The sequence below is a fragment of the Balearica regulorum genome, chromosome 15, assembly GCF_011004875.1.
Source record: "Balearica regulorum gibbericeps isolate bBalReg1 chromosome 15, bBalReg1.pri, whole genome shotgun sequence".
Classification (NCBI taxonomy): domain Eukaryota; kingdom Metazoa; phylum Chordata; class Aves; order Gruiformes; family Gruidae; genus Balearica; species Balearica regulorum.
The window spans coordinates 15,473,295-15,500,276 of record NC_046198.1 but is presented as its reverse complement, the minus strand read 5'-3'; the positions used below and the strand labels follow the sequence as shown (position 1 = coordinate 15,500,276).

The window sequence follows — 26,982 nt, the reverse complement described above, 5'->3', positions numbered from 1 at the left end:
TGAGAGCTATGTAAAATCATTTTGGATGCTGTAGTATTGAAACTGAGAAAGATGCCTCTGGTTATATAAAAACACTATTAGGTCACTTATGACTGAAAGTGGAGGTTAAAATCAGTGATATTTATTTTGTCTCTGTCGGATGCAGAAGCAAATCACTTTGTTCAATATAAAAAGACCACACTGATAGGGAAAGAAAAGGTTACAAATATGTGAAAGAATGAGAGATTTTTCTTTCGGGGGGAGGGAGAGCAGGGTGTGCGTCTCAACGTTCATATATACAGAAACTAGTATTTATGCTTAAAACAGTGACCTGGAATAAGGACCTTGGTTCTGTAATCAGCTCTGTTCCTGATGCTCAGCGATACTCTGTTTCGTAGTAAGCAAATTGTGAATCTTTTGGGGCTTTATTCACACTTACACTGAGGACCTTTAACACCCCTCTGGCAATTTGCTCAGTCTGCTAGACAATATTCCTTCCGCACCAATAATGTTATCAAAAATATTGAAGAAAACCAACTGAAAATAAAACCATCAACATCCTTTAGTTGATCCAATTATCTGTCTCTAAAAAAAGGTTTTAACACCTCCCACACGGAACAGCAGCTTCAGTAATTTGGCAATGATAACAGCGCATAATCAAGAACCATGAGGCTGTGATATGTGGTAATACATCCCATCTTGTGTACAGGAGGAGTTTTGTTTAAGTAAATATATTTTCTTTTAAAGTAAACCTTTTGGATTACTTGCTATTAGGCTGCTCATCCTATTAGTCTCATCTAGTCATTACAAATGTTTAACTGCAGAAATGGTAAATGGGTGAATCGTCACATTCCTGATGATGGCAGATTAGGCTTTGCTGCTTTGGCTTTTTGTGATGTTCGCGGTGTACGTGAATATAGGGAGTAACTGTGACTAACACGTAGAACAAAGGATCGGAAGGTTGGTTATTTGGCTTCCACCAGTGACTAATTCCCAGCTAACCATAAGTGTACCATCATTACAGAATAGTGCTCTGACAAGTCCTTTTAATGATATGCTGCCATAACTTCCCAGGTGATATTGCAACATGATGTTTTATCAGAAAATTACATCACGGCCTAGCATTCAATGATGATAGGGTGGCCTGGGAAAGAAAGCAGTCTGCTGTGTTTAAAATGCAATGAATTGTTTTCACTATTGAAATGAGAACACCCTGGCATTGTAAACCTGCGGATAGGCTACAAATGAAATTTTAAACTTTATGTCTGTAGCTGCTATAAACCTCAAAATTATTTACGGATGTGTTACGTGTTGCATATTATGTATCACTGATTTTAAAGGGAAAGGACTGCATTTTGCCTTCCTGGCCCATGAAATCTAGAGCCAGCCAGACAAGGAATACTTGATTGGCTTATATTGCTTTTAAAAAATAATTCACAATAAGCAGCATAATGCATTAATAGTTTACTGAAACAACAAAAGAGGAGATTGTCTTCCATATGACTATTCAAGTAAAATATTTCCCTTGGAATCATAGAATGGTTTGGGTTGGAAGGGACCTTAAAGATCATCTAGTTCCAACCCCTGGCTGCGGGCAGGGACACCCTCCACCAGACCAGGTTGCCCAAAGCCCCATCCAACCTGGTCCTAAACACTTCCAGGGATGGGGCATCCACAACCTCTCTGGGCAACCTGTGCCAGTGCCTCACCACTCTAACAGTAAAGAATTTCTTTCTAACATCTAATCTAAATCGACCCTCCTTCAGCTTAAACCAGAGTAGAGGGGCAGGATCACCTCCCTCGACCTGCTGGTCACACCTCTTTTGATGCAGCCCAGGAAGAAAAAATAATTAGAACATTTCAAAAAATGTGGGTCAGTTGGTAGTACAATTAACGTCTTCCAGCCAGAGAGAGGATATCTGAGGGTAGGCACAGACTTGGTAGGAGGAAAGTAGTTTAAGTACATCCCTGTGGTAGGAGAAAAATTACCCTAGAAAAAATTCTTAGCGACAGAGAGGTTTAGGTTTATGCTCTGTCTTCCTGGACATCATGTTCCGAGTACTACTTTGTGCACAAAACCTTCCCTTCATGAAGTCCCAGGGGTGCACTCATTGTGTATGTCTTAGGACAATCTGTGCTCCCAAAGTCATTATGTAATCTTGACATAATTAGCCTTTTTGCTAAATTATTTGGAAAATGGAAATCTAGTTTCTGAGTTGTATGGTATGTCCCTACTTCCTCACCATATAGAGCCCGATTCCTTAGGATGAACGCTTCCGTTTGTGCTACTTAAAACCATCGCCTTATTTCCACATACTCCTGAGTTCAGCAGGATGACAACCCTAAACCAGAATAACCATCATTTCTGAATCCTGCTTGTGTCATTAATTTCACAGGGTCGTTTCCAGGCCTGGGAACACGCAGGCCGCAGAGGGCGGTTCGTGCCCACCTCCCTGTCGAACCCATCGCGCTCCCGCTCCGCAGAGCGGCCCAACAACCCGCGCCCAGTCCGGCGGTGCAGGGAGCACCGGAGAGCCGTGTGCCCGCTCCCGCTTCCCCACGCCTGCGGGGACTCCTCCGGGGAGGCTCCGCCGGAGGGCCCAGGCTCTGCCTTTCACCGTCTCCCTCGAGTTTCCTCGCTCGGGCTCACGCACGGAGCCCAGCTGCGGCTGCACAGAGCTCGCAGCGGAACACGGGATCGCTCTGCGGAGAGCTCGGCCGCGACCCCGCGCCGGCTCAGTCCCCGGGGAAGGCCCCCCGGGCCGAGCAGGACTCTCCCGGTCTCGGAGACACGAGGGGCCAGGGTTGGGCCAGTGCTCCCGGGCGCGGGGGATCCCCGCGGAGGGGAAGGGCCCGCTGCGGCTGGGCCGGGCTGGGGGCCAGGGGCGCGGAAGGCGCCGCCTCCGCGCGGGCACTGCGGCCGGCACCGCTTCCCCAGGCGGTGCGGATCTCGCTCCTCCCGCGTGACCTGCGCACGGGCTCAGCCAACCCCCTCCTCCTGCTCCCGCCCTCGGGAACCGCGCCGCCAGCCGGTTGGTAGAGAGCGCCTTCAATCCGGGGGAAACTCCGCCCTCCTCCTGTCGACTGGACTGTGACGTGATTGGCAAAAGTCCGTCGTTCTCGCGCCGCAGCCTTCGCTCCCCCTAGCTCGTCTTGTGCAGAGCGACTGGCTGATCTGGCTGTCAATCACGGATTAGCCCCGCCCCGGCTAGTGATCCCGCCCCCAGAGCGTGAGGCGAGGGTTGATTGGCACACTGGGCTATCAATCAGCAGCGCGCTCCATCCCCTCCCGGTTAGGTAGCCCGGAAGATGGCGGCGGCGGTGGTGTCCGCGGGGGCCGGTGGGGTTCTCTGAGGGGAGCGGAGCTGCGGGGTCCGATGCCGCGGGCAGCCGCGCCGCGGAGGCGGGAGGCAGCGGCTGCCGCGGGGGCTCGCCGGAGACGCTGAGAACCTTGAGCCCCTCGTTCAGCGCCGAGGCTCGGGTCGGGAGCGGAGGACATGAAGAAGCGCTGGGGGCTCGACGGGGGTGCCGAGCGGCGAGCGGGCGGCCCGCTGCCCTTCGCAGCCCGGGGCCCGCTCGGGCTTGTCTTCGTCCTCCTGCTGTCGCTTCTCTTGGGGAGCGGCGGGGCGGCTCCGCTTCCGCGAGCAGGTGCAGGTGAGGCGCGGGGAGGCGGCGGAGCGAAGCGGGGTTGGGGGAGCGGCTCCGCGGTGGGGCCTGCGAGGGGAAACCTGCGAGCGGGGCAGCGGCGGGGGCCGCCGTTGGGGCCCGGAGCTCTGCGGAGGGGGAGCGAGGGGACTGCGGGTTTCTAAGCCCCCGTCCCTCCCCCGTGCTGCGGGCAGGGCTCCGCGCCGCGCTCGGCGCTCTCCCCTCGCCGAAGCGTCGGGAAGGGCACGGCGGGTGCATGGGGCTCCCCGACACGGTGGGCTGCGGCTCCCCGCCGGGAGGTCACGTCTGTGCTTGTGGCACCCAGCGCTATCCCGCTGTAGGTATCTCAGGCTCTTTCGACTGAGGTGCATGCTCGTTCTCTCCCCGTGTTTACCCACATACGTCCTTTCTGTAGCGGCTACCGTCCTAGCCCATACAGACCTCAGCGTGATTTTTCTTTTTCTTATTGTAACTGTGAATCACCGGGACTGCCGTTCCTGGGTGGAGGCTCTTCAGGGCAGACAGCGCTTCCCTCCTTTCCGGTCAGATTAGTCGGATTCCCCCCCAGCCCCCCCCCCCCCCGGCCCAGTCTCTCTAAATAGTCATGTAGTTCACATTTATTTGTCTCTTAGGTTAGGTAACGCTAACTCCTTCAATTTTCTTGCCAATTTTCCTGTTTGTCTTAAAAGTACAAACTAAAAAATGTGTCCCCTCAGTCGTATGAATTACTGATCAGAGGCTTATTAGTACTGATAACAACCATCTCTTTGATTCAGGTTTTTTTTCTTTGATATATCATTGGGGCTTGCAAACATAACATTGGATTGAGACTGAATTTTGTTAAGTTTGATTTAAATGTGTACCAGGATTCATTTCTAGCCATGAAGAGTTGAACAGCAGAAATAGACAATATGCTCAGAGAGGAGGAGGAGGAGGAGCAGTGGGGAGGGAGAGATCTGAAGTGCAGAGATTTGGTAATTTGGCAGCTGTTACATGGAAAGTATCAAAACTGGGAGTGGAACCCATACTTCCTTTGGTTTTGGACCTATGCCTCTTTCCCAGTTTTTTCTCTTCCCAAGAACATTTCTGAATTGTTCATAAGTTACTCCCTCCATCAACCCTCTGTGAGGTCTTTCTTATGTTCTATAGAAGTAAACTTCTGAAAAAGAGAAAACTGTCAGTCAAATCTGTATTTCCTTTGAGAATAGGAAACGATAGTTTTATTATTTATGAAATACTTGAAATTTGTCCAAATAATATTAACTTGTCATCAAGCCGTAAGGTAAGACAGCAGAATCAGTTCTGTGTAGACATCTTTTCTGTGTCTTGCTTTTCCTGAAACGTGGTTAATTTTTCTATTTAAAGGTAGATGTCAGAGTGTCTGCATGCAGTGTTCTCATTTTTTTTTTTTTTAAATAAAAATTTCTCTTTGCTGTCAGAACTATGCTATGTACCTTACAAAGCTGGGAGATCAAAACATAACTTCCATGACACTGGTAAAAAGCTTCATTCTCATATTGAAAAGATGATTGGACAAAATGCAGGAGATAGTATTAAAGTGGTTTTGGTGGGTTTTTTTTTAACTTTGTTTTTTTAAAAGGCTGAATCAGATATGTTAAGTGCAGTACTACAAAGAGAAGGACTTATGTTGTAATATTGGACTAATACAAAATTAATGAGAGATTGTCATTTTATATGTTGTCTTTGGTTATAATTTTAGCACAAAGTATATATACATGGGATGTTATCTGAAGTTTAGCAAACTGTGCCAAATCCTATCCTGGAAAACCCAATGAACTCCAGGAAATAAACTGCTGCTTTCTCCTGTGTCTTTGCCCATATAGTAAGATGCAATGTATTTAGATTATTTTATTGACAGATATTTAGTATTTAAACCTTTAAGGCCTCAAGAGGAACCTTTTCCAGTTTCACTGGCATAGCTTTTGCTGGGAAGACTTCCTGCTGAATGAAATAATGTGCGCAAATGGGTTTCTGTGCAACAGATTCTTAGTCTGCAATGTCCCATATTATCACTACGGCAGTAACCAGTTAGAAAGCTACAAGGACCTGTTTTTTTTCCCTTCCTTTGAATAGTTTACCAGTGGATGACAGTGGGACTTTTTGTCTTGAACCTTCTCCGCCATACTAGGCAAATCTTACAACCTGTCTAGAAGACAAACCTGTGACTTTATTTTGCTGGGTTAAGAATCATGAGTTGTATTTAAAACCAACTTCAGCCGTATTGTGAATTTCTCTCTCGTGTATCCTGTGACAGGTTGCTTTGATTTCCTGTATTGGGACTGGCAATTGCTGATGGTTTCTGTTCTGGGCCTTGGCAGTTTTACCTGTTCACCATAACGCTCAGTCTGATACATACAAGTTGTAAACGTGTGAAGAATTTAGTAGGTTTTTCCTAAAATAATTAGTAACTGGTTTCAGAATTATTTCAGGATCCCACAATTCTTCACTTAGCAAGAAGGGTTACTTCTTTGACAACAGAGAAACATTTTGATGTGTGTTGCCCTGAGCTTGTTACAGGAAAGGTGGGAATCCACAGAAAAAGGAGGAAGATGTCTGTAGTTGTAGGGAACTTTGCGGAATAGCTCATAGAATATACCAGCAATAAATTAACTTCTTTTCTGGGGAGGAAGCTGGAAAGCAGGAAGTGGTGATGGGCAGGTTCTAGCAAGACTAGATTGGATTCCTTGTTCAAAAATGCTCCATTTTGTAGAACTGCTGTGGAAGTATGCCAGACTGCATGGCTGGGGAACTGTCAAGTTCCCAGCGCCTTGATAGAGATGAATGATGCCACTCTTTTTAAGTATGGCTTCACAGTGTTTGCAGATGAAGGTGTGCATTGGTGATGTGTTCTATATTCATCTTGAATTTTTGAGGTTATATTTTTACACATGTTTAATTTTTTTTTCTTCTCAACAATGAGAGGAGGTAAAGGAAATAAGGCTTTAACTGTTTCCCTGGTGAGGTTCATAGCAGTTACTGTAGAATATAGGAAAAACAAGATGTTGAAGATGCTACTAGCTAGAAATGCTTTGACCAACTTAGATTTAATTTATTCTGTGAATGGAAAAGGAGGATGCCGAGATGTATTGTGATAGTTCTAAATTTAAGGTTTTACTTTATACTGGAGGTGAGAGCTGGGGGCAGGTCTACTGGAAAATAGTTAGCAGAATTGAGTGCTGTAGTTGTTTTGAGCCTGTGGAGTATTAGTGATTTTGCCTGAACGCATCAGACTAAGATGTCTTCCACTTTCAGTACTGTGTGGCTGAAGTAAGGGCGTTTGGGAGCTACTCCTTAGCAGCAGTATTTTGCAGCCAAACATAGTGCATTCTAATCTGACATGTCTGCTTTACTGTGCTAAAGCTTTACATTTACATTCAGGCTCTCTGTTCTTCTGATTTGGATTTCCATACTTGACCTTAATTCAGCTGCCTCTCCAAGAAAGCTGAGAATCTGAACCAGGGGTGTGTGTATAATTTCAGACAAAGTATTTCTATCATCTCTGTCGTTTATGAAGTCTCTGCAAATACAAAGTATCAGGAACTCAAAAATAGTCTTATTTTCCTGTAAAACTTAAATAGGTCTTAGCATTTGTAGCAGGTGTGTTCATTTTTACATTTGTTATGAATTTCGTAGTCTATTCAGTTGAATTGAGGCAGCTGGACTGGTGTATACCCGCTTTCTTGGTTTGTGCTGAGAACCTCAGTCTTGGGACTTCCCTCCTGGACCAGCTGAATGTCGTGGCAGTGAGTCCTTGTTGATGGGCTTGGTTGTGTGCAATCCAGGAAAAGGTGCTTAGAAATTGGTGTGTAGTATCCCGAGACATACATCTAAAGTACCTAGATGTTCATGCAGCTGTATCTAATATAGTCAGCTGGCCATAGATGACAAGTTAAACCTCTGAAATTAAGTCACTTTTTTTAATTTGTTAAGAGAAGTTCTGTAGCATATATATACTCCTGGGAAAACCGCTGCTTTTGAGTTGGCTTGATGTTTCACTTGGAGTTCTGTCAGACTGGGGCCCAATTGTGGTTGTGGCCCATGGTTAGGTACAGTGTAAACTGTATGGGACACTTGCACGTAACAAGAAAAGCGTCTAAGCATATGCAAGTGAGTGACTTGATCACTCGAAGTTAAGAAAAATCTTGCTTGTAAGGTGTGGATTTTAATTAGTGGTATATACTTTTCTTGGGAGTGGTCTATCTTTTCTCTCTCTTTCAAGCATTAAACTTGTTTACTTCTCACTATATTTCTTCTTCTAACTTCTGTCCCAGACGCCTAATAATTGTAGAGCCAGAGCTGCTAAGTTGTCTTTTATCTTTTGTTTCTATCTGTGAGATTGTGATTGAGGTAAGAAGCCAACCCTGACTCTTTGGCCTGCAGGGATGTTCCATGCAAGGCTTTGTTCACAGGCTTGGTCTACTTTCTCTGCCTCTGGCTGTAAAGTGTCTGGACTTCCCTACAACTAGAGATGTCCTTAGAGGAGGAGGTAATTTTTTGAGGTCGTTTCTCAATCTTGAGTGCTTGGGTGTGTTTGATAATTCCTCAGGTATCATTGCAGCGTACTAAGGTAGCACTGATCAGAGGCGGTCTAAAGGTATATTGTCATAGTGTCAGGCACAGGTCGTTGGTTTGAAAGGGCCCATTAGTGCTGATTTTGCCTCTGATGCTGAATTAAAAAAAAAGTGTTGGTGTTACATAGTGAGATCCAGCATTCTATTGAAAAATCACAGAAAACAAGTTATATTTTGGGGGGTTACTGATGAACTGTGACGCAAATTTGAGTAGAAGTAATTTTCTAGACATTGGCTGTAGTCTGGTTTCAGTCACCGTCCGCACGTGGTTTACCTGCACAGGATAAAGGGACCCTCAGTCAGTATAATGCCAGAGGCTCCAGAGATCATAGTTCTCTGTTTCAGTCCTAGTGCTCCAATTCTGCAGCAGAAGGACAGCACATGGAGTACTGGAGTCTTCCTTAGATTTTTATTTTGGGTCTGCCTTTCTATTTGGTGTGGATACAATTTGATTCTGGATACAATTTGCAATAGCTTTGATGGTTTTATTGCTCTGTGTAAACTCTGTTTTCATTGTTATGAAAGGTCTTGAGCAACATCAGTGGTACTAGAAACATTTTGTAGACACATTGATAATCAGAAATGTGCAAAGTGTGTCAGGATAGCTGTTTCAGTCTACATGCATAGTTCAAGCACTACCTGTAGCAAGCTGGTGTGCCACTTGTGGCTTAGGCAAGGTGGTGGTGTGAAGCGAGTTATGTCAATGAATTGTGTTCTGAGGGATTTTCAGTATAAAATGCTGGTACAAAGTAACACATTGTCCAAGGCTACGGGCTTACAGAAGTTTCCTTAGTGGTAAGGAAACATCCCGGGAAGTGTTTAAGGCCGGGTTGGATGAGGCTCTGGGCAATGCGGCCTAGTGGAGGGTGTCCCTGCCCGCAGCCAGGGGGGTTGGAACTAGATGATCTTTGAGGTCCCTTCCAACCCAAACCATTCTATGATCACTGCAGTGACTTAACAGTGACGTGACTTTATTAGGACTACCTCTGCACTGTGAGACTTCTTCGGTATGAAAGAGGTGTAGAAAGTTTTAACAGAAGACTTTTGAGTGCTGACTTTTAAGTTTTCAGCCTGTAGACCAGATCCAGTTCTTCAAAATCAGTTATTCATCCTATGGCCTGTCCTTCTTCCTTCGGCTATGAATAGGGATGAGAAAACAGAGCTGAATAAGCTCTTTTAGCAAAATGCTGCTGCCTTCTTTCTTTCCCACGTTTCTTAACCCAGTCGTACATCAGAGTTGGAAATGCATCTACTGTAAAATCAAGATTCGAGAAAATCCTATCACATGAAGGTTGCGTGTATGGATTCCTTTCACATGAACTGAAAGAAAGTAGTCTCTTCAAAACCAATATATCTTAATAGGTTGTATTCCTGTCAAATGATGAGAGATACACTGATGTTTTGCTTTCCAAGCTTTCCTGTGCCTCACTGTTGGAGAAATAGTATTGCAGATGAAAACATGCTGTACTTGTGCAGGAATTGACAAAACCAACATCTAGAAATATAAAGTATGCTCTGCAGAACTTATTTTATATATATACACACACACTCTTAAGAATCAGCCAGTACCTTTGCAAGATGATAATGCTAGCCAGATTTTCCAGAAACACTGCCATGAAGGCATAGGATACATAATTATTTAACATGCATATTTTTTTTACCTTAAGATGCCTTTGTGCAAACATGAGATTCTAACACTGAAACTTCAAACAGATCTCACTCTGTAAACACTTGAAGTACTAGCCTATATTTAGTCCTTATTAAAATTGAGCAGTATGCTGTTGTGTGAGTAATTCTTTGACATTACTGGGAAGACTTTAAGGGTAATAGAATAAGGACAGAAATGTAAAACTAACCCCATCTCACAGTTTGCTAGTAACTAACTGTTCAGCCAACACTTAGGCCAGGACAAGCGTTCAGAAAAAATGAGGATCGGAGCTGTGTTGTTCTGAGGGTGCTGTATGACATGAGAATCTGGCATTGCCCCAGATATTCTTGCCTTAGGTATGTAACCTGTGCCATCCTTGCATATAAGGTGGACTTAAGCAGCTCCAGAAACTCCCTTGAAGCACACTGTAAAAGTATTTAGGGGGAGCATGGGATAAAATAGTTTGAAAAAGCATTGACTTAGATTGCAGGATAGACTTGTTGTATTCTTTGTAAGGACAAATGGGAGGACTGACGTAATTTGCCAAGACTTGTTAACATAGAGTTACATATCCAGTTGTGATATGAAGTAGGTAATATTTCTTCTTGAATGTATTTTAACTTGTTGCATAGGACAGTAATGATTTCAGGGTCACATGTCCACAAAACACATTTAACTATGAAACTGGCTTTTGTCACTGCAGAACTATATCCAGAACACAAGGTGGGTTGGAGGAATGTGTCAGAGGGTTTTTTATTGCTTCATGGGGAAAAACTCTGTAGGAAGTTGCCACTTGCTGTCTTCATTACCCTGACTTCTGATGATTAACTGTTGTAAAGAAGAAAAGCTGGTGGCCTTTCAAAAGAATTGTCTGTGCGTGTGTATCGGCCTTTCATCCTACCCACCTCCCTCATAAGCGACTTAAATATTTTAATTGAGTTGTAGGGTAAGATAGGGATTGTAATGGACACATTGCGTTAGAGAGGTAAAATGTTTTGATTTCTATTTAGAAGAATATAGTAAGAGTAACCTGTATGTGATTTTTGATTTTTAACATTTTTTTCCATTACCTTTGAAAGTCTTGTCATCTTACTTGCATCTTTCTAAGCATGAGGCTTTGATTTAGGCCCTGTAACACAATTCAGACTTAGGCAGGAAATAGTTTTGTTGACAAACTGTTAATTACTGCTTCTTGTATACAGAAAGATTAAATGCAAGTGTGCATATGTAACTTGGACAGCTGTAGTTATTTGTACTTAAGAGATTTTTTTCTTGAGACTATATCTAGTGATTAGGATGTTCCATAGTTGTAAGGAAGAAGGGAAAATAAAATCAAGTGATAAAGTGGTTTTGCATAAAGATACATTTGTAATATTCATACTGAATATTACAATATTACTTCTATTAGTATATATTATAATATTACTTCTATTAGTTATGCAAACTTTACATTATCCAATACAAGAGTAGTAATAATGTCATGAGAGGATAGACTTTTGAAATAACTCTCTACAATTAACAAAATTTTCAAAAGTTTGTTCCAGGTTATTTTTATTCTTTCAAAACTTTAAACATTTGTGTTTTCTTTGAATGGCAATAAGTACTAAAAATCTGAAAGCTGAAAATTTCAGGTATAAACTGAGAACCTCATAAATGTCCCTCAAGGAACATTATATATGTCTGTTCTTAGGGATTTGCTCAATGAAGGAACGTTTCCAGTCTCTGCTTGAAATATTTTGGGCATTTGGAAACAGTTTTAGATTTCATTAAGGTGCTGGCATAGTGTTGAGGACGTCAAGTCAATGAAAGTCATCTGAGATCTTGGGGATGTTTCTTTTTCTTGTACTGGTAACGGCCATTCAAATCAGAGGGCTGACTGGAATTTGGAGTGCCTCTCTCATCCAACAAGTCTTTTTTTTTTTTCTTTTTCTCAAAAGAATGTCTGAAGTGCAAACAACACTCCTTCAAAACTTATTCTCAAAAATGATGCTGTTCTTTGGCTTAGTTGTTAAATGGAGCATAGCAGGAAAAAATGAGATGACGGGAATGCAGTAACTAATGGAACGTGCTCTTGAGTTGTTTTGTTTTTTTCCTGTGAAATACAGGAGCTGCAATGCATGTTGTGCTTTACCTTGTCATACAAATCAGCCATTACACCGTAGATGCGTCTAAAATTGTTTTGAATAGGCTTTTGTTTTAGTATTCTACCTGTTACTCATAGGCCTTCAGAACTTACAGGCCTGGTTGTATCTGTATTGGTTTTGTGCTTATTGGTAGCAAACCTCTGAAGATTTCAGGGAGTAAATAAATACAGGAGAAACCCTTTGTGAGGAAAAGATAATGATCTCGATCTGGTTTGTGAACAACTGGGTAGGAGTTGAGAACACTTTCCTGCTTAATTGCTAGCATAGGAGAGAATGACAGTATTATTTAGGAAAGTCAGGATAGCTTTTAAAATCATATTTATCAAAACCACTATAAACTAGGGTGATAGTACACTTTTTAATCTGGTTATGTTAGTATCCATTAAACAGGGAGTAAGTAAATGGTGAAGTTTATGAAAGATACCATGGAAGTAGCGAGGGAGCAAAGTTAGATTTGGTCATTCATTAGTATTTTAAAGGCTACTCTGTTCTGACGTGGTGTCATAAAGTAACACCTCAGTTCATGATCATAATTTGAGGGCGTCCAAGAGACAGTTCAAGTGACTGCTGTCATGCTAGATTTGTGCTGGAAATAGTTATAGCTATTAGTGCAGAACTGCCATTTATATAGCTGCTCTTGAAAGCAAAGAGGCTCTTGCTATGCAGTGGGACTGTTGTCGCATAGCAACTACTGTGCTGGAAGCTTAAAATCAGATGCTCCCTTCAAGTTCGCTGTGCCCTAATAATGCTTAATTTATCTGGGCCTTGCACTACCTTTATCACAGTAGTGAATGTCTTTTATTAGTGTGCTCAGTAATGTCTGTCATGTACATTTACTTTTCTTTTTTCCCCCAAGCTTAGAACGGTGCGGTGTCATGCATTTTTTTTAGCCCAGTTTCCTGACAGTTGAGACCTTAATAATGTGATTAATCACATTGAACCAAATTTGAAAGAGTCAGAGTTCAAGTGCCGTGGCCTTTCATAGTCTGGTCGCAGAAGGAGGGCAGGCCTGCCGCCCCTCAGTTACGCCTGGTCCTGTATCATTCAGCGTGGTGGCTGTGGGTTGGCAAGTGGACGTGACCGGACCATTTGGCAAGCTGGCATGCCTCTTGCTCCTCGTAAATGGGAGCAAAGGAAGCCACAGGTAGATGACACACGTGGGTATTTGGGAGTCTTGCGGGCAGACTGGGAAATCAGATAGAGACGGAAACCAGCTCTAGTGAGGAACCAACTTTTGTTTGCTTAGTTGTTGCATTTGGTAGTCAGTGAACTATCTTATAAGGAAAGTAGACTTGAAAGAAACTTGGGAAGGTATAGAGAATCCTGACCTATATACATTGCTTTGAAAAATACTTTGTATGAAAATAACGTTTTCCACTCCTTGAAACATGCTGATAAATACTGAAGTGTATGTTCTCATGTCTATACTTTATCCTGAGAATGCCAGCATAATTTATCATTGTTGTTTTTTCAGTGACCATGTTCTTGCCTGCGCACAGGGTTTGACTTCAGATGTGCTATGCTCAAATTTAGACTTCAGTGTAAAACTTATTATGAAATGGCAGTCCTCAGAGATGTTGAAGAATCTGCTTCAGTAGCTGGTAATTAAAGACCTACCTCAGCCAGGGCTTTGAGTTGTTTATGTACTTTTTAGAAGTAGCTAAATAACAGCATAGAATCAGTATTTAATACTGTGAGGCTTTGAAAAAAGACCTTATTTTCTGTGTTGATAATTTAGGATCATCTAGATGCCATTTTGAGATGGAACGTTTACTAGCACAGAGTTCTTTGTAAAAACGTTATGTTGTGTCAACCTTGCAGTAACACATATAGTAACAGAGACACGTTGCATCTCCTGCTTATTTTAATATAGTAGTGATATAATACAGGCCTCTTCCTCCTGCTTAAGTAGTTTGTATATACCAGACCAAAGCAGACTATTAAGTGACAGGAAGCCTTATATTGTTGGCATTTTATATATAGTATTTTTTGGATCTGTTTTGCAGTTCCTTTCCTAAAGACCAGATTCTGACTTCTGGATAGATCCTGAGATGTAGTAGGCTGTTACTGTGTAGGGTTACATTAAATATGGTAGGTTTTTAAACTGAGATGATATGCTGAGTGAATTTATTAAATTCTCTACTTCTAGAATCTATTATGTTAAGATTCTTAACTTCTGCATTCATTATGAAGTTGAGAGTGATATTTACTGGATTTTTTAATCTAGGTTTAAATTAAATTTACAATATATTTTAACAAGTGTTTTTATTAAAACTATTTCCTGTAATAACTATATAGAACTCTGCGTTTTATTGAATGGATTTCTTTCTGGTTGCTTTTTCTGTCAGGATCTTACAATAAATAGCTGTCATTCCTTCATACTTTCACAATTTACAAACAAAAGGAGGTATTAAACATCTCCCTTTTCAGTTCTGCAGCATTTTACTAAGCTCCAGTGAATTAATCGTTGGATAGAAATAGTTGAAAAATGCAAAAGAGGTTATATTGCAGCAGATTCTTCAGCACTTTGTCAAACACCAGTTCCAATACTTAATCAGTGACTTCCATCACTGAATATGTATTTATGCAAGCTATTAAAATAACTTCACTTATAATAAATTTTAGCCCAGTTATTGGTTGCCATAATTTTATACTTAATTTTACATTCTTTTTTAAAAAGAAATGCAAATTAAAAAATATCACTTATTAATGACTATGTGAGAGACATCAAAGTTTATCCAAATAGAGATGGATTCTGTAATTCTTAGTTAGTAGCTCTCAGTTGTATGAGTCATCTGAAATGCTGTTCTGTGTTGCAGAAACTTGCCCATGATAATTGGTGTTTTTCTTGTATTAAAGCACCTTTTAATAACTTTGTATGTGAAATTTTCCTTGTGCTTTTGGAAGTTTAGATGACTTCCATCTTAATGAACTGTTAGCTGCCTTTTCAAAGGTGATCTTTGCTTTCCTTTTTTTAACTTCATTACTTTCTCCAATTAATTGCTGTTAGTTCACACACTTTCTTTTCTTGGGAATTATAAAAGGTCTGTAAGGTTAGGAAGTAACATAATGAACAGCAGTGGGGTTTTTTCTGTATTTATTCCAGGACATTTAAAGGAGATGATTATAATCATGAGGAAGAGTATAACTTGCATAAAACACGTAGATTTTAGGCTTGATAAATGTGCAGGGTTTTTTTTTACAGAGGGAATTCCAGCAAAAAATGCTCTCTTTTTCATATAAAATAGCTGAATACATGTGCAGTGTATCTAACACGTACAGTAAATGCAGCTTATGATTGTTAGTGCTCATTGTGTCTCATTTTGAGTTAACTAAACCAGAAAACTGGCATAAGACCACCAGGAGCTTGAATCCTCCTAGTTAGATTTGCTGTGATAACTTGTAATTTTTGCAGGGTCAAAAGAGGGATCCTAAGTTGAAATGTGCATGGTAATGTCTGTGTAAATACGTGGTCATGCTGCTGTAGTTGTGATAGTCCAAGGGCATGGGCAGAAGTGTGTAGGTAGAGATAACATCTTGTACTAGACCAGCAATTATAATTACAATAGATGTACTTCTGGTGCACAAGCCCCTTGTCAGGTCTTGGCAGAGAATCAGTAAGATTGAAAGCAGTAAAGCAAATTTTGAAGAATTGCTCCAAGTTTTGATAGAGACTGGTCACAAAGACCCTATAGAAGAAGATACAGTATTTGGAGCAGGGGAGGATGCTAATGAAAAGTGATAATGCTCATCTCCTGGGGGGAACAGGAAGGTGCTGAAAAATTCATGTTAGCCGTGTGGGCATCAAAAAGGAGACATCATAGTGTACCATAAACCCAAAATAGAAGTTTGATAGGATTTTTTTTGTTTTATACACTTCATAGGTGAGGTGCTTTATACCTCCCTCTTAAGGATCTGGTCTGATGTTGGTCTTCAAATAGTAGTTTTTGAAGTAGTCTTTTAAGACATGCTAGTAATGCATTTTGTGAATAATAAAACATATTCTTGGTGTCAGAGTTCATCGTGTAGTGATTTATTTTGCTTGGTTAACTTTCCCGAATGCATCTGGTACACTGGATGAAACATTCTATGGGTTCAGGAGTCTTCATCTTCTACTGGGAGGAATATACATTGTAGTTGTGGTAATGTGTTCGCGGGTGTTTATTAGGGAAATTCTGTATCTGTTCAGTAGATGATCTGCAGTGAGTTGACTTCTCACTTCAGTGAAGTTGGTGGTGAAGGTGAGGAAGTTGTTTGGAAAATAGGTGGAGTTGTTTTGGAAAAATGTCTTTAAAATAGTAATTTTAATTAGTACTACCTGGTAACATAAATGTTTACTCTTTTTGTAGTAAAGCTACCTTTTATTATTTGGTTTCAGTTAGTTCAAAGGAATCTCTTATATTTATCTAAAGCTATGTTACCTCTGTGTTTGTTACAGTAATTTAGCTAATGACTTCACAAAATGCTTGTATTTGTGGTTTAGATAATTTTCAGTCTTAGGTTACTGAACATCTGAAGGAAGTAAACATAAATTGGCTGTTACCCTCTCCTTTTTTCTTATTGATGCTTACAAATGGAAAAATACATGGATGTTATCTAGAAGACTTGATTGAAATGGATATAAATCATTCTATTCAGAGCTCTCTCCAGAGATTTTTCTTCTCTTCGGAATTTTGACTAAAAGGTGGCGAGTAGCCTCACATCATGGTTGATCTGTGTTTGAACAGTACCTAATATCTATAAATGGAGTATTTGTGACCTCTAATGAGGTTAGAATGAATGTCAGAGCTATGGTGGAAACTGGAAACAGGATCGCTTGTTTGTAAACCTCCTTTTTGGTTAACTTTTATTGTTGTATAGATAATATTCCTAACTTATTGTACAGAAAATGTGATCTTCTGAAAGTATGCTAACACTTTTTAAGGCAGTATTTTGATTGTCAATTTACTCTTTACATGTCATTTAAATCAGTAAATACTCTGTAAGTGGAACATAATGAAATGCTGTAGCTTTTTCTGGAAATCTCTTAATTAGTTTTTGTAGGGTTTTTTGAAGAACTAAGAGGTAGGTGGACAAGTTTGTCCCTTAACTAGTGATCAACTTCTAATTTTATTTTTTTTTTGAGGCTTCCTTTATACTGTATTCTGATGCTCAGCCGTTCCCTAAAAAATCCACTCAAAGTCACCTGACATTGTTTAACACTGATGTCATATCTAAATATATTTTAATCCGATATGGTACACCTACTCTTCCAGTCCCTGTGGCAGTACCTCTTTAAAAAGCAACAACAAAAACCCTCCCAATGTGTGCTGTGGTCTCCTAGGGAACTACGTATCTTTGTTCTCAACTTAAGATCAAAACAGGGATGAAAATGGGTTTAATTCCCCTGGCAAAGACAAGATTTTTATGAAATGTCAATTGAGGCTTTTGATCCAGCGTGAGTAATAACCTGACTCAATCATAGAAAGTGTGTTGTACAATGTTTATATATAAAATTTAGGAAAAGTATTTGGAAGTGTGTTTGCAAAATGGTTGGGGATCATGTCTAAAATTCTTGAAATGGAGACAAATCACCTACTGAATTGCAAGAAATAGAAATGGGATGGAGCTGGTTAGATCCATTGCACTTGTGACAGCAGCTTGTGTATTTGGCAGTGTCATGAATGTGTTTATTGAAAAAGATAGTACTGCCTTATAGTAATCAAAATTTGTACACAGTTTAAGTGAGGATTTCTTCTAGCTGCCTTTTCTCTTAGAGCAGGTGTTTTGGCTCATGGGAAGTGTTTTCAAAAAGACCAGATATTTCTAATACCTGTGTTTAGTTACCTCTATAAAACTTAAACAGAATCCTGAGGCTTGGGTCTATCACTGTTCATTGCCTACTTTAGTAAATCCTGTTGTCTGCGGCCTCTTAGCTTGAATCGCATAAGTCCAGAACAGTGCAAGTATGTGGTAGAGCATAGATATATTTTGTTCAGTTTCCTCTTATTTTTGATCATATCCACAGTTAAATGTTCAAACTCAATCTTTTAAATAAATGCAGATGGATAATATGTTTTGAAGGAACTTCTCGAAATGATAAACATTCATATAATACTACATACATGTTTATTTCTAGGAGAAGGAGCTACAGCTGAAATTTCCTCATCTTTTGTGATTCTGTCTATATGTACTCTGGTAGTACTGGTAATACTGCTTGCAAACTGTGTCTCCTGCTGTAAAGACCCTGAAATAGATTTCAAGGTAAGCATCTGAAGTTACAAGTGTATATTCAAGTGATATTCTTGACTGTGTTCTGATATCCAGAATACTTACTTGATTATTTGTGCTAGTACCCTGCAGTTATTGACGCTTCAGTGCCACTGTATGTTATCTCTTATGAAATAGCCAGCAACTGTATTTCTACATGCTGTGAAATCTTGCTGCAACCATTTAAGTATTTCGTCCATGCTGCAGTAAGAATCCTTAATGTCTTTTCAAAATCATTACTAGCTATCAGGATCAGTAGGAAAGTATACCCTTGAGACAATTTTGCTATAAAGAACCTTTTTGTTGTTTTTCTGTGTTTTTTTTTAAATTTGTTTTTCTTAGTCTGCTGACAGGGTTTAAGATACATAAGATACATATCCACTGTAGCAAAACTCTTGAGGAGGAATTGTTATCATGAGAGAAGAACACTTACTTCTGGAACATCGATTATCGGTGTTCCTAAAATTGAGTTTTGCTCTCGTTTATTTCTAAATGGAAAATATCTGGCCTCGGCAGTTCACAGTAATTAATTCAAAGCCAGGGACAGCATTTAAAGTAAACAAAACCCCCAAACAAAAACCCCCTTTTTGTTAAAAGTAATACTTGATGCTGTAATCTCTTTAAATCAGAAATAAATTGAAAATAAGAAAGAGAAAACTAAAAATATCTCTCTCTCCTTGGAAAAAAGCTAAGCCTTCTTACCATTGCTCATTCAAACTAAGAAAAATGTTTTGGTGCTAATTTTAAGACAAAGATCAGCTTGTTTACTAAGATTTTCTTTTGCAGGAATTTGAAGATAACTTTGATGATGAAATAGATTTTACACCTCCAGCAGAAGATACTCCATCTGTTCAGTCTCCAGCAGAAGTGTTTACTCTTTCAGTTCCCAATATTGCTTTACCAACTCCCTCCCAGTTTCCATCTCGTACAGGTAAAATGCTGGTTTTAATGAAAAACCAAAGGCAGGCAATTTCAATGTCAAAAATGGAGTGTAGCTGATTATGTTTGACTTTACTGTAAGAAATTAATTGTTACAAACTTACATAAACTGAGTAAATATATTTTGAAGGGTATAGGATAAAATGTGAAATATTATTTCAGAAATGTTAACTTGCAGCATGGTGCCACGTAAGGTAGCTTGAGAGAATGAAATCAGCTTAAATAAACCTCTCTAGAGTACTTTGATTGTGCCCCTATATACATGAAGGGTTTGAAGTACTCTAGGGCGTTAGTGACTTCTGCTCCTCAGTGGTTTTCTTCATGGGTAAGTTGTCACTGGGTTTTCGCCATTAGCCTTAAATGGAAGCAAGAGTGAATCTCTGACTTGACAGCAGTGCTACTATTTCACCTGCATCACTTTCTTGATGTCGCCGTAGACTTCTCATGATGGAAACGTGATATTGGTAAGACAGAGCATTAGATTTCTTTTCCCTGTGTGAAAGGGTTTTTTGGAATGCATTCTTTAAAATACAATTTTTCTTAAGAGGAAACTCAAGCATCTTAAATATTACAAGCATAGCTTAGCATACAGTAGTTGTTTTCATGTTATACTATTTCACATATAATTTTTACATATATTGGTCATGTTGCTTAATCCTTTGTTCAGGGAAGCTTCTAGTAAAATTTCTGTACCTACAAATTTCAAGAAACTGTCAGTGTGCCTTTAATACGAAAGAAATGTTACGCAGTGGTTTAGTGAGCAGGGGGGAAATTATCTGCGAAAACTTTTCCTTTATGTGAGCTCTTCTATGCTGCGTAATTGTTAAAATGATACTTTCTGTCACTAGAAGTTATTTTGCTAGAAGTAAGGCAGTGTGCTTGAGTAAGGTGCACTGGTAAAAATGTAGTTGTACTGATAGAGGCTTGTCTGTACTCAGGAGCGTGTTGGCAGCTATAGCTGTTCCAGTAAAATAATACTGGTGTAAACATGGTTTATGGAAATAAAAATGTGGGCTAGAATTCTCAGTTAGGCAAGTAGTAATGATGGAAAGTTTTTGTGTACATCTATTAGTGTTCCTAACCAATTAGGTAGCAGAGGGATAATCACTGCTGAACCTCCTCTGTATTATAGAGCCTGTCAGTGTTACTGTCCGTCCTCTGCCAAGGGCTGGGTCTTTTTTTCTATCCTTTCCCTCTCCAGGCTCTTTATGTGAAGTATTTTCAGTCAGAAGATGTCCTCCTTCCAGATGGTAGCTATAAGTAGGGCAGTTGGGCTGAAGAGTACAAGCAATCCAACCCTTTCTCCTAAGAAGTGAACTGTCTATAACTATAAACGTTAAGATGTACAAGCAATGAGTGTTGTCTTGGGTTTTCTACTTTTATTTACATAGGAAACTTTTGTAAGTAGGTTATTTGCTCTACCCAGCTACGGGTATGATACACTTTTATATTGGAATTGGAACTCCAGCTTTTTTGCTTTCTTACTGAATGTGATGATAAATGAAAAGTTTACATTTCATAAGGAGAATTGCTGTGGTGTTGTAGGGGGAGTATTCTAGTGTGGATTAGAAGCTGGAGCTGAGAAAAGTTTCACTTGAGTGCTACTGTCATAATGAGACATACATAAAGTATGAAAGTAAAACTAGATTTTGTTGCTTGGTCTGGATGTATATAGGTAATTGGGAATAAATACTGTAGGAGCTTGCATTATTTCCTCAAGAGTTGATAATTTTGGCCACTGAGTGGTTTGATATGTGTTACATTTGTTTTGTTGTGTGTGACAGATGGATCAAAGTCTCAAGTTGCACGTCAGAGTCTAAACTACATCCAGGAAATTGGAAATGGCTGGTTTGGAAAGGTGAGCAGTTATCTTTTAATATTGTACTGTGGTTTGAGTCTTATTCCTAACTGACTAGGCTACTGTATTTCCTTTAAAATGGTACCCTGAAAAAAAAAAGTAATAGCATAAGAAAAAAACTGAAGTTGAAATTAGATGTTTCCTTGCATGCACTTTTTAACTGTAATCACAGCACCAATCAGTGCTTTTTTTAATTTACATGTAGTTTCTTACCAGAGTTACTTACTAGGTAGACATTTCACTTCCATGGATGTGAATTAATACGTTCCTGTTATTACCAGTTCTTTCTAGGAAAAAATCTTGAGTAAATAAGTGGTCTTCACCAGAAAACATGTTTTCTGATAGCTGATGTGAAGATCAGTTGTCAAGAGGTATTAAGTATGGATGTTTAATTATCAAAAGCTCTGCATGCATTGACAAAAAAGCCAGAAAAACTTTCTCACAGGATGTTTTAGCTTTCATTTTTCTTTGCAGGGAAATTCCAACATTTCTTCCCCTCTGATTAAAGACACAATGGTTATCTTTTCTCAGGTTCTGCTTGGAGAGATCTACACAGGCAGTAGTGTAGCAAGGGTAATAGTGAAGGAGTTGAAGGCAAGTGCGGGTCCCAAGGAACAAGAACAGTTTTTAAGAAGTGGAGAACCATATTAGTAAGTAATGTTTGGTTAACTTATACACTTCATACTACTGCATATGCATTATGGACATTTCTTTTGTTCAGTGTTACTGTGTCTACTTGCCCTCCCTTATAACTGAAATTTGTGCCTTTAAAAAGTGAAATACAGTCAATCCAAAGTGAGCGAAAGTTGACTTTGCTTAGAAATAAAAATAAGCCCTTTGCTTAAATGTGTTTGGCAGTTATTGTTCGTGACTGGAAAACGCACTTGGTTTGGTTTATCAGATTTTCTTCTACAGCTGTTTGGAACAAACTCCTGGTATGGCAAACTGACCTTATGCCTAATTATTTGCCTCTGAGAAATGAGGTGTAACTCCTGTACTTGGCTTTCCTATTAGAAGCAGGGGAACTGGCAACACTTCATCTGTTACCAGATACACATTAATTTCTTTAACATTCCCTTTTTCAAAAAATTAAATGCAGCATAGTGATAAAAACTAATTTTGTTCAGGTAGCTTGCAAGGAGGCTTGTGTGCAAAAAAAAACCCAAACCAGAATTAGATTAACTTCAGTCCAGTAGCATTCCACAATTGAGAAATCTGACTGGAAATGCCAATAAAACAGGATTGTCTGGTATTCTTTTCCTCTTGTGTTATACTTGGAGGATACTTGCTTCTAGGGGTTGAGTCTTTGTATACTAGAAAGGAATTTGGTATATTAAAGGGAGCGTAATCTCTCTTCCTGTGTTTTGGGAATAGTGGGAGCTCCCTGAAGAGCTAACTGCCACAAGTCAACAGCTTTTGTAGATGACTGGGAGAGAGGTATATCATAGTTCACCAGACATACCTTGTAGTGTGGTTTACCTTGCCTGAATACGCTACAAGCAAGCGGTCAGAGAGCTTTCTAATGTTAATGCTCTCTAATGTCCTACTTATATTTGCATTCAGGCTGAAATTGTTGGCAGTTGTCAGAAGAAGAAATCTTATGCCTTCTGCTGCCTTGGCACAAGTGGTTTTGAAGCAATTTAGAAAAAGTAACTGATCTGGCTGGGAACTAACCTGGCTAAAGAAAGGTTTAGCTTTTAGCCATATCAGTTCCTCAGCGTAGTCCAGGAACCAGTTACATGTGTTTATTCTGGGTATGAGGGATGGTGGGAGGATGGGTGTGACTGCCTTGTGGCAGTGATGGCTTTTCTGGTTTTGAGATCCTCTGAGATTCAGCTGCTCTCCATGATATGCTGCAGCAATACAAAGGAGATATAAAGGTGCAAATGGAATCTGTGGCTTTGGATACTTGCACCTTCTGTTCATGCCACCCCCCCGCCGATGTTATGTGTTGAAACTTCTGGTAGGGATTTCAGCGTGGTGCGTTATACTGCAAATAATGTATACTGTGATCTTTCTGCCTTTAACTGTATTTTTTCACTCCCAGCATTCTTCAGCATCCAAATGTTCTCCAGTGCCTTGGGCAATGTGTGGAAGCCATCCCTTATCTCCTAGTTTTTGAGTTCTGTGACTTGGTAAGTGCACCTAGACAAAAGGTTGCCATTGTTTTTCCATGGGTGTAAATTATATGTAGTGTATTTACTGCCCTTCACTCATGAAATGATTCTCTTTCTTTCTGGGAAGTTTTTTGAATAACCAAAATTTCAGAAGACAGACTTTTTTTTTTGTTTAGAGTCAGACCACAAGTGTAATGTTTTGTTTATGTTCTTTTCAATTCGTCATGTAAATTCTAGGTGCTTGTGGAATGTTCTGAAGAGGAAAATTCTACTTTCTTTGATAACGGAATTACTAGTCTCTTTCAGTAGCCTACATCATGTAGCAAGGAGCTGTGAGGGGAAAGGAGGTCACAGAAGGAAGCTTTCTATTGTGGTCCAGTATCACATGCACATGCTCACAATCACATCCTAAATTCTCTTTGTGCAGCCTTATTGCGCTTTTACTATCATTTCTATGAAAATGTTAATTGAGGAAATGGAAAGAATTTCCTACCTTTTGCCTCTTCCCCTTTCAGAGTGCCCAAATTTTACTGTCCTCTGCAGCTTTGGGCTAAAATGCAGTGGTGAGCTCACTTCCTGAATCAGTAAGGAGTGTATTCTAATAGCTAGAATTTTCAGCGTCATCCTATTCTCTTCTTGATCCTTTCTGTTACTGTATTCTTCTTTTCCCTACTCTTATCCTTCTTTTCTTTCCCTCCCTCCCACACATCGCCCAAGCAACTGCTGCCTTATGCTTCCCGGACAGCAAAGGAAATGCTAAGAGCACAGTGAAGGGTGTTCTTGCTGCTTTCTGCCCTGCTGTTAGTGCCACAAAAGCCACTGAAGATGGGAAGGATAGTTGCACAAAAATCTTGCTCAGCCGCTGTGTTCCTGGGCATGTGCTGGAATTTACCTTGCAAGAAAGGGAGTGGTAGGCATGTACAGAAACTTTGAACTGCACCCAGTATACACAGAGTCTTCAGAGACTAAAATGTGGATATGGTGATGGATCCATGGCCTGGAAGGACTTGAGTTTTGCTTCATTGTAGCATAACATGTTGTTATTAAAAGACAAAGAAACCCAGAACTCCAGGTGGCGATCTAAACATTGGCTCAGTAGCTGCTTTTAAAGTTTGTGGTCTAGATGTCATTTAAAGCAGAGTTCCTTGAAAAATGTCAAGACAGAAGTGAACTCAGGAGTACATGTATATGTTATTGAGAAGTAAGATAGTTGGATATCAGCAAGATCCTTTTTTTCAGCTTCACTAGTACAGAATTTTCCTTTACACTCAGGTGCACAAATACAGTTCTAGTTGCCTCAAGCAATGGAAATAAGAGTTAACATGAACTTTTTGAGTTTTCTTGAGAAACATGTTAATCTGTGGCCTCAAATAACTGTTTTTCATTACTGCTCTTTTGCTCAAATTTATTAGCTGTGGTAAATTAATGAGGCAGAAATGCTGATAAAAATATTCTTTTCCAAATGGAAGAAACGCCTGAACTTTAAGTGACTGATCAAAGTGAAATGTTCCGGTTTTGTGAAGAATTAAAAAGTAGGTGCCTGAGGTTAACCAGATAATGGGTTTTATATTTTTTCAATAGGTAGAAATGGAATACTTCTTACTGGTTTTAAACTTTCTACTCAAATTGGAGGTTCTTTAAAAGGACGTTTAAAAAAGAATTGCATTTTATAGAATCTAACAGATATACATCCAAATATTTAATCAGATTTAATTGCTGCCATGTTTTTAAATAGTTATGCTATTTAATCCAACTTTGAATTTGAAGATGGAGTAACTTTTAAAGACTGCCCTACTCTAAGTATACAGGAAAAAAATAATATCTTTGTTTGATGCCTGATGATTAATGCCAGAAATTGTCATGATCCTGCAGAGTAATCTGGAAAGGATTTTACTTAAGGGGATAAAATAGATTTTCACTTTAAAGTTTACTGGGGGCAGTAAGCTTGACAGCCAAAGTAGTAGTTTTATAAATTTGAATATAGTTAGGTAATTTCTTTGGAATGGAAAATAAATGTGTGTGCGGATTTCTATTCCAAGTGAACTAAAACTTGGTTTTAGAAAATTATGTATTATAGTGAGTTTAACATGACTTTCATACTGAAAGTCTGGCTCACTTGAAGAGTTCTTACTTGGTAGAGCTGAGTATCTCCTAGACATAGTAGTATTTTATTCACTGTGCGCACAAATGTGCAGGGGCTAAGCAGACTAAACCAGTGCTCACTTGGCTGGTTTATGCAGAGATTGATATGAGTGCAGTAAGTTAGCTCAGTGTCGCTGTATGTCGCTAATTTGTGTTGTAGTCCCAGGGCCTAGTGTGGGAGGTAGCAATATCGGAGTGAGGGGAGAGGAGAGACATGAAGAAGGGAGAAATGTGAAGGAAGCCAGACGGCACCGTTTGGAATAGAAGGTATGGCTAGATAGCTATTTTTAGCAGACAGGTTTTTAGTGGAGCATCAGTAGGCTGATATTCTAGAAGCTGCTTTTTATCAATGTGGCTGGGATGGCAGTTACTTTTATTTTTCAGGCTTTTAGTGAGTGATCTCAAAAGCTTGTAGCTTCTTTTGTTTGTTTGGGGTTTTTTTTGTTTTTTTCCCCCCGCCTCCTGAAATTAGGTAAATCAGGGATGTGGAGGTGCTTCCAAAACATACAAGTCTGATTCTTCAGCAGAAAGACCATAGGGGTGGATGTAGTTGAAGTGATTGATTAAAGGTTCTAGTGTCTGTGGTGACTACCTATTGTTCAAATGGGAGGGATGAGAAATATGTTTCGCTAGCAATAGTGTAATGTTATGCTAAAGCTCTGCACCTTGTTACTGGTTTTAATCCCTTGTAGTTTTTTTGATTAAGAATTTGATGGTTAAGAAAAGAGGTGGCAAATATGTTAACTGTGTTGGATAGGAAATTTAAATGTCTTCAGATGACAAGTTCTTTTGAAGTTCTTTTGGCAATGTAGACTTTATTTTGCAAGTTTGGCATATTAAGTAATAAAAAATGTGGCTATTCTACTGACCAACACAGTCTAGAGGGTACAGCGGTTGTTTTCTTCACACTCTCTCAGCACGTCCCCCTTCTGCAACTCCTCTTACCAGGATTCGCAGCCTTTTTAGGGCCACTTGACCTTGTCTTGGCTGCTTGGGCAGCCCTGTTGGATTATCAGTTCCCAGGCTCCTTGGCACTGAAACATCTTGATCAGAGGCACTGGAAACTGTAGTGCAGAGATACCAGAGCTGTCGCGGTAGCAATGTTGAATGTCATGCAAGCTAACTTACTTGTCGTCTTGGCCGTATAAACCACTTATGTATTTCTGTAACTTGAGATTCCTTGGTTGTATGTGCAGTAACTGTATTTGCTAGCATTTAGCCTATTTTATAAGGTAATCCATGTTGCTCTATGTCCCTTGCTTTGCAGAACTGAGCAAGAAGCAAGAGGGGTCAGTTGCACATACATGATTTAAAGCTTTTGAATCCTAATTTTCCTTTGCCTGTGTTAAAATTGTTTAAAAAATGGTAAATATAAAAAGAAATGCTCAGTAAGTTCTTACTTCCCAGCCCTGTATTAGTTTGCTTAGTATGTTGGTACAGTCTTCTATGAATAGTTAACTATTCACTGTTAAACATTGTAGAATGATGCCAGGTTAAAAATAGTGGTAGCTGGCTTATTAACTTTAATATATTACTCAGCCGTGTGTGGCCAGCATTTTGTCAGCACAGCAAATCCTCTAATGGAGTGACATAATTTATGAGTAAAGGAAAGTTATTCAAATGTGGAACTAGCATGTATATTGTGAGGCTGATTTGCCTATCAAATTCT

At 39.9% G+C, this 26,982-nt stretch overlaps 1 protein-coding gene across 2 annotated transcripts in view; it reads left to right on the top strand.

Annotated features, from left to right (window-relative positions):
* The first annotated feature begins 3,275 nt into the window (after positions 1–3,275).
* LMTK2 (lemur tyrosine kinase 2) overlaps positions 3,276–26,982 on the top strand; it is a 42,481-nt gene continuing 18,774 nt past the window's right edge. Inside the window, exons 1-6 of one of the 2 annotated variants that reach the window (XM_075767071.1) lie at positions 3,276–3,633; positions 18,127–18,251; positions 19,044–19,188; positions 20,981–21,054; positions 21,586–21,704; positions 23,102–23,189. In XM_075767071.1, the coding sequence (XP_075623186.1) occupies positions 3,477–3,633; positions 18,127–18,251; positions 19,044–19,188; positions 20,981–21,054; positions 21,586–21,704; positions 23,102–23,189 (708 nt within the window). In that variant the 5' untranslated portion in view covers positions 3,276–3,476. The remainder of the gene's footprint in view (positions 3,634–18,126; positions 18,252–19,043; positions 19,189–20,980; positions 21,055–21,585; positions 21,705–23,101; positions 23,190–26,982) is intronic. The other variant, XR_012837819.1, reaches the window with a different exon arrangement.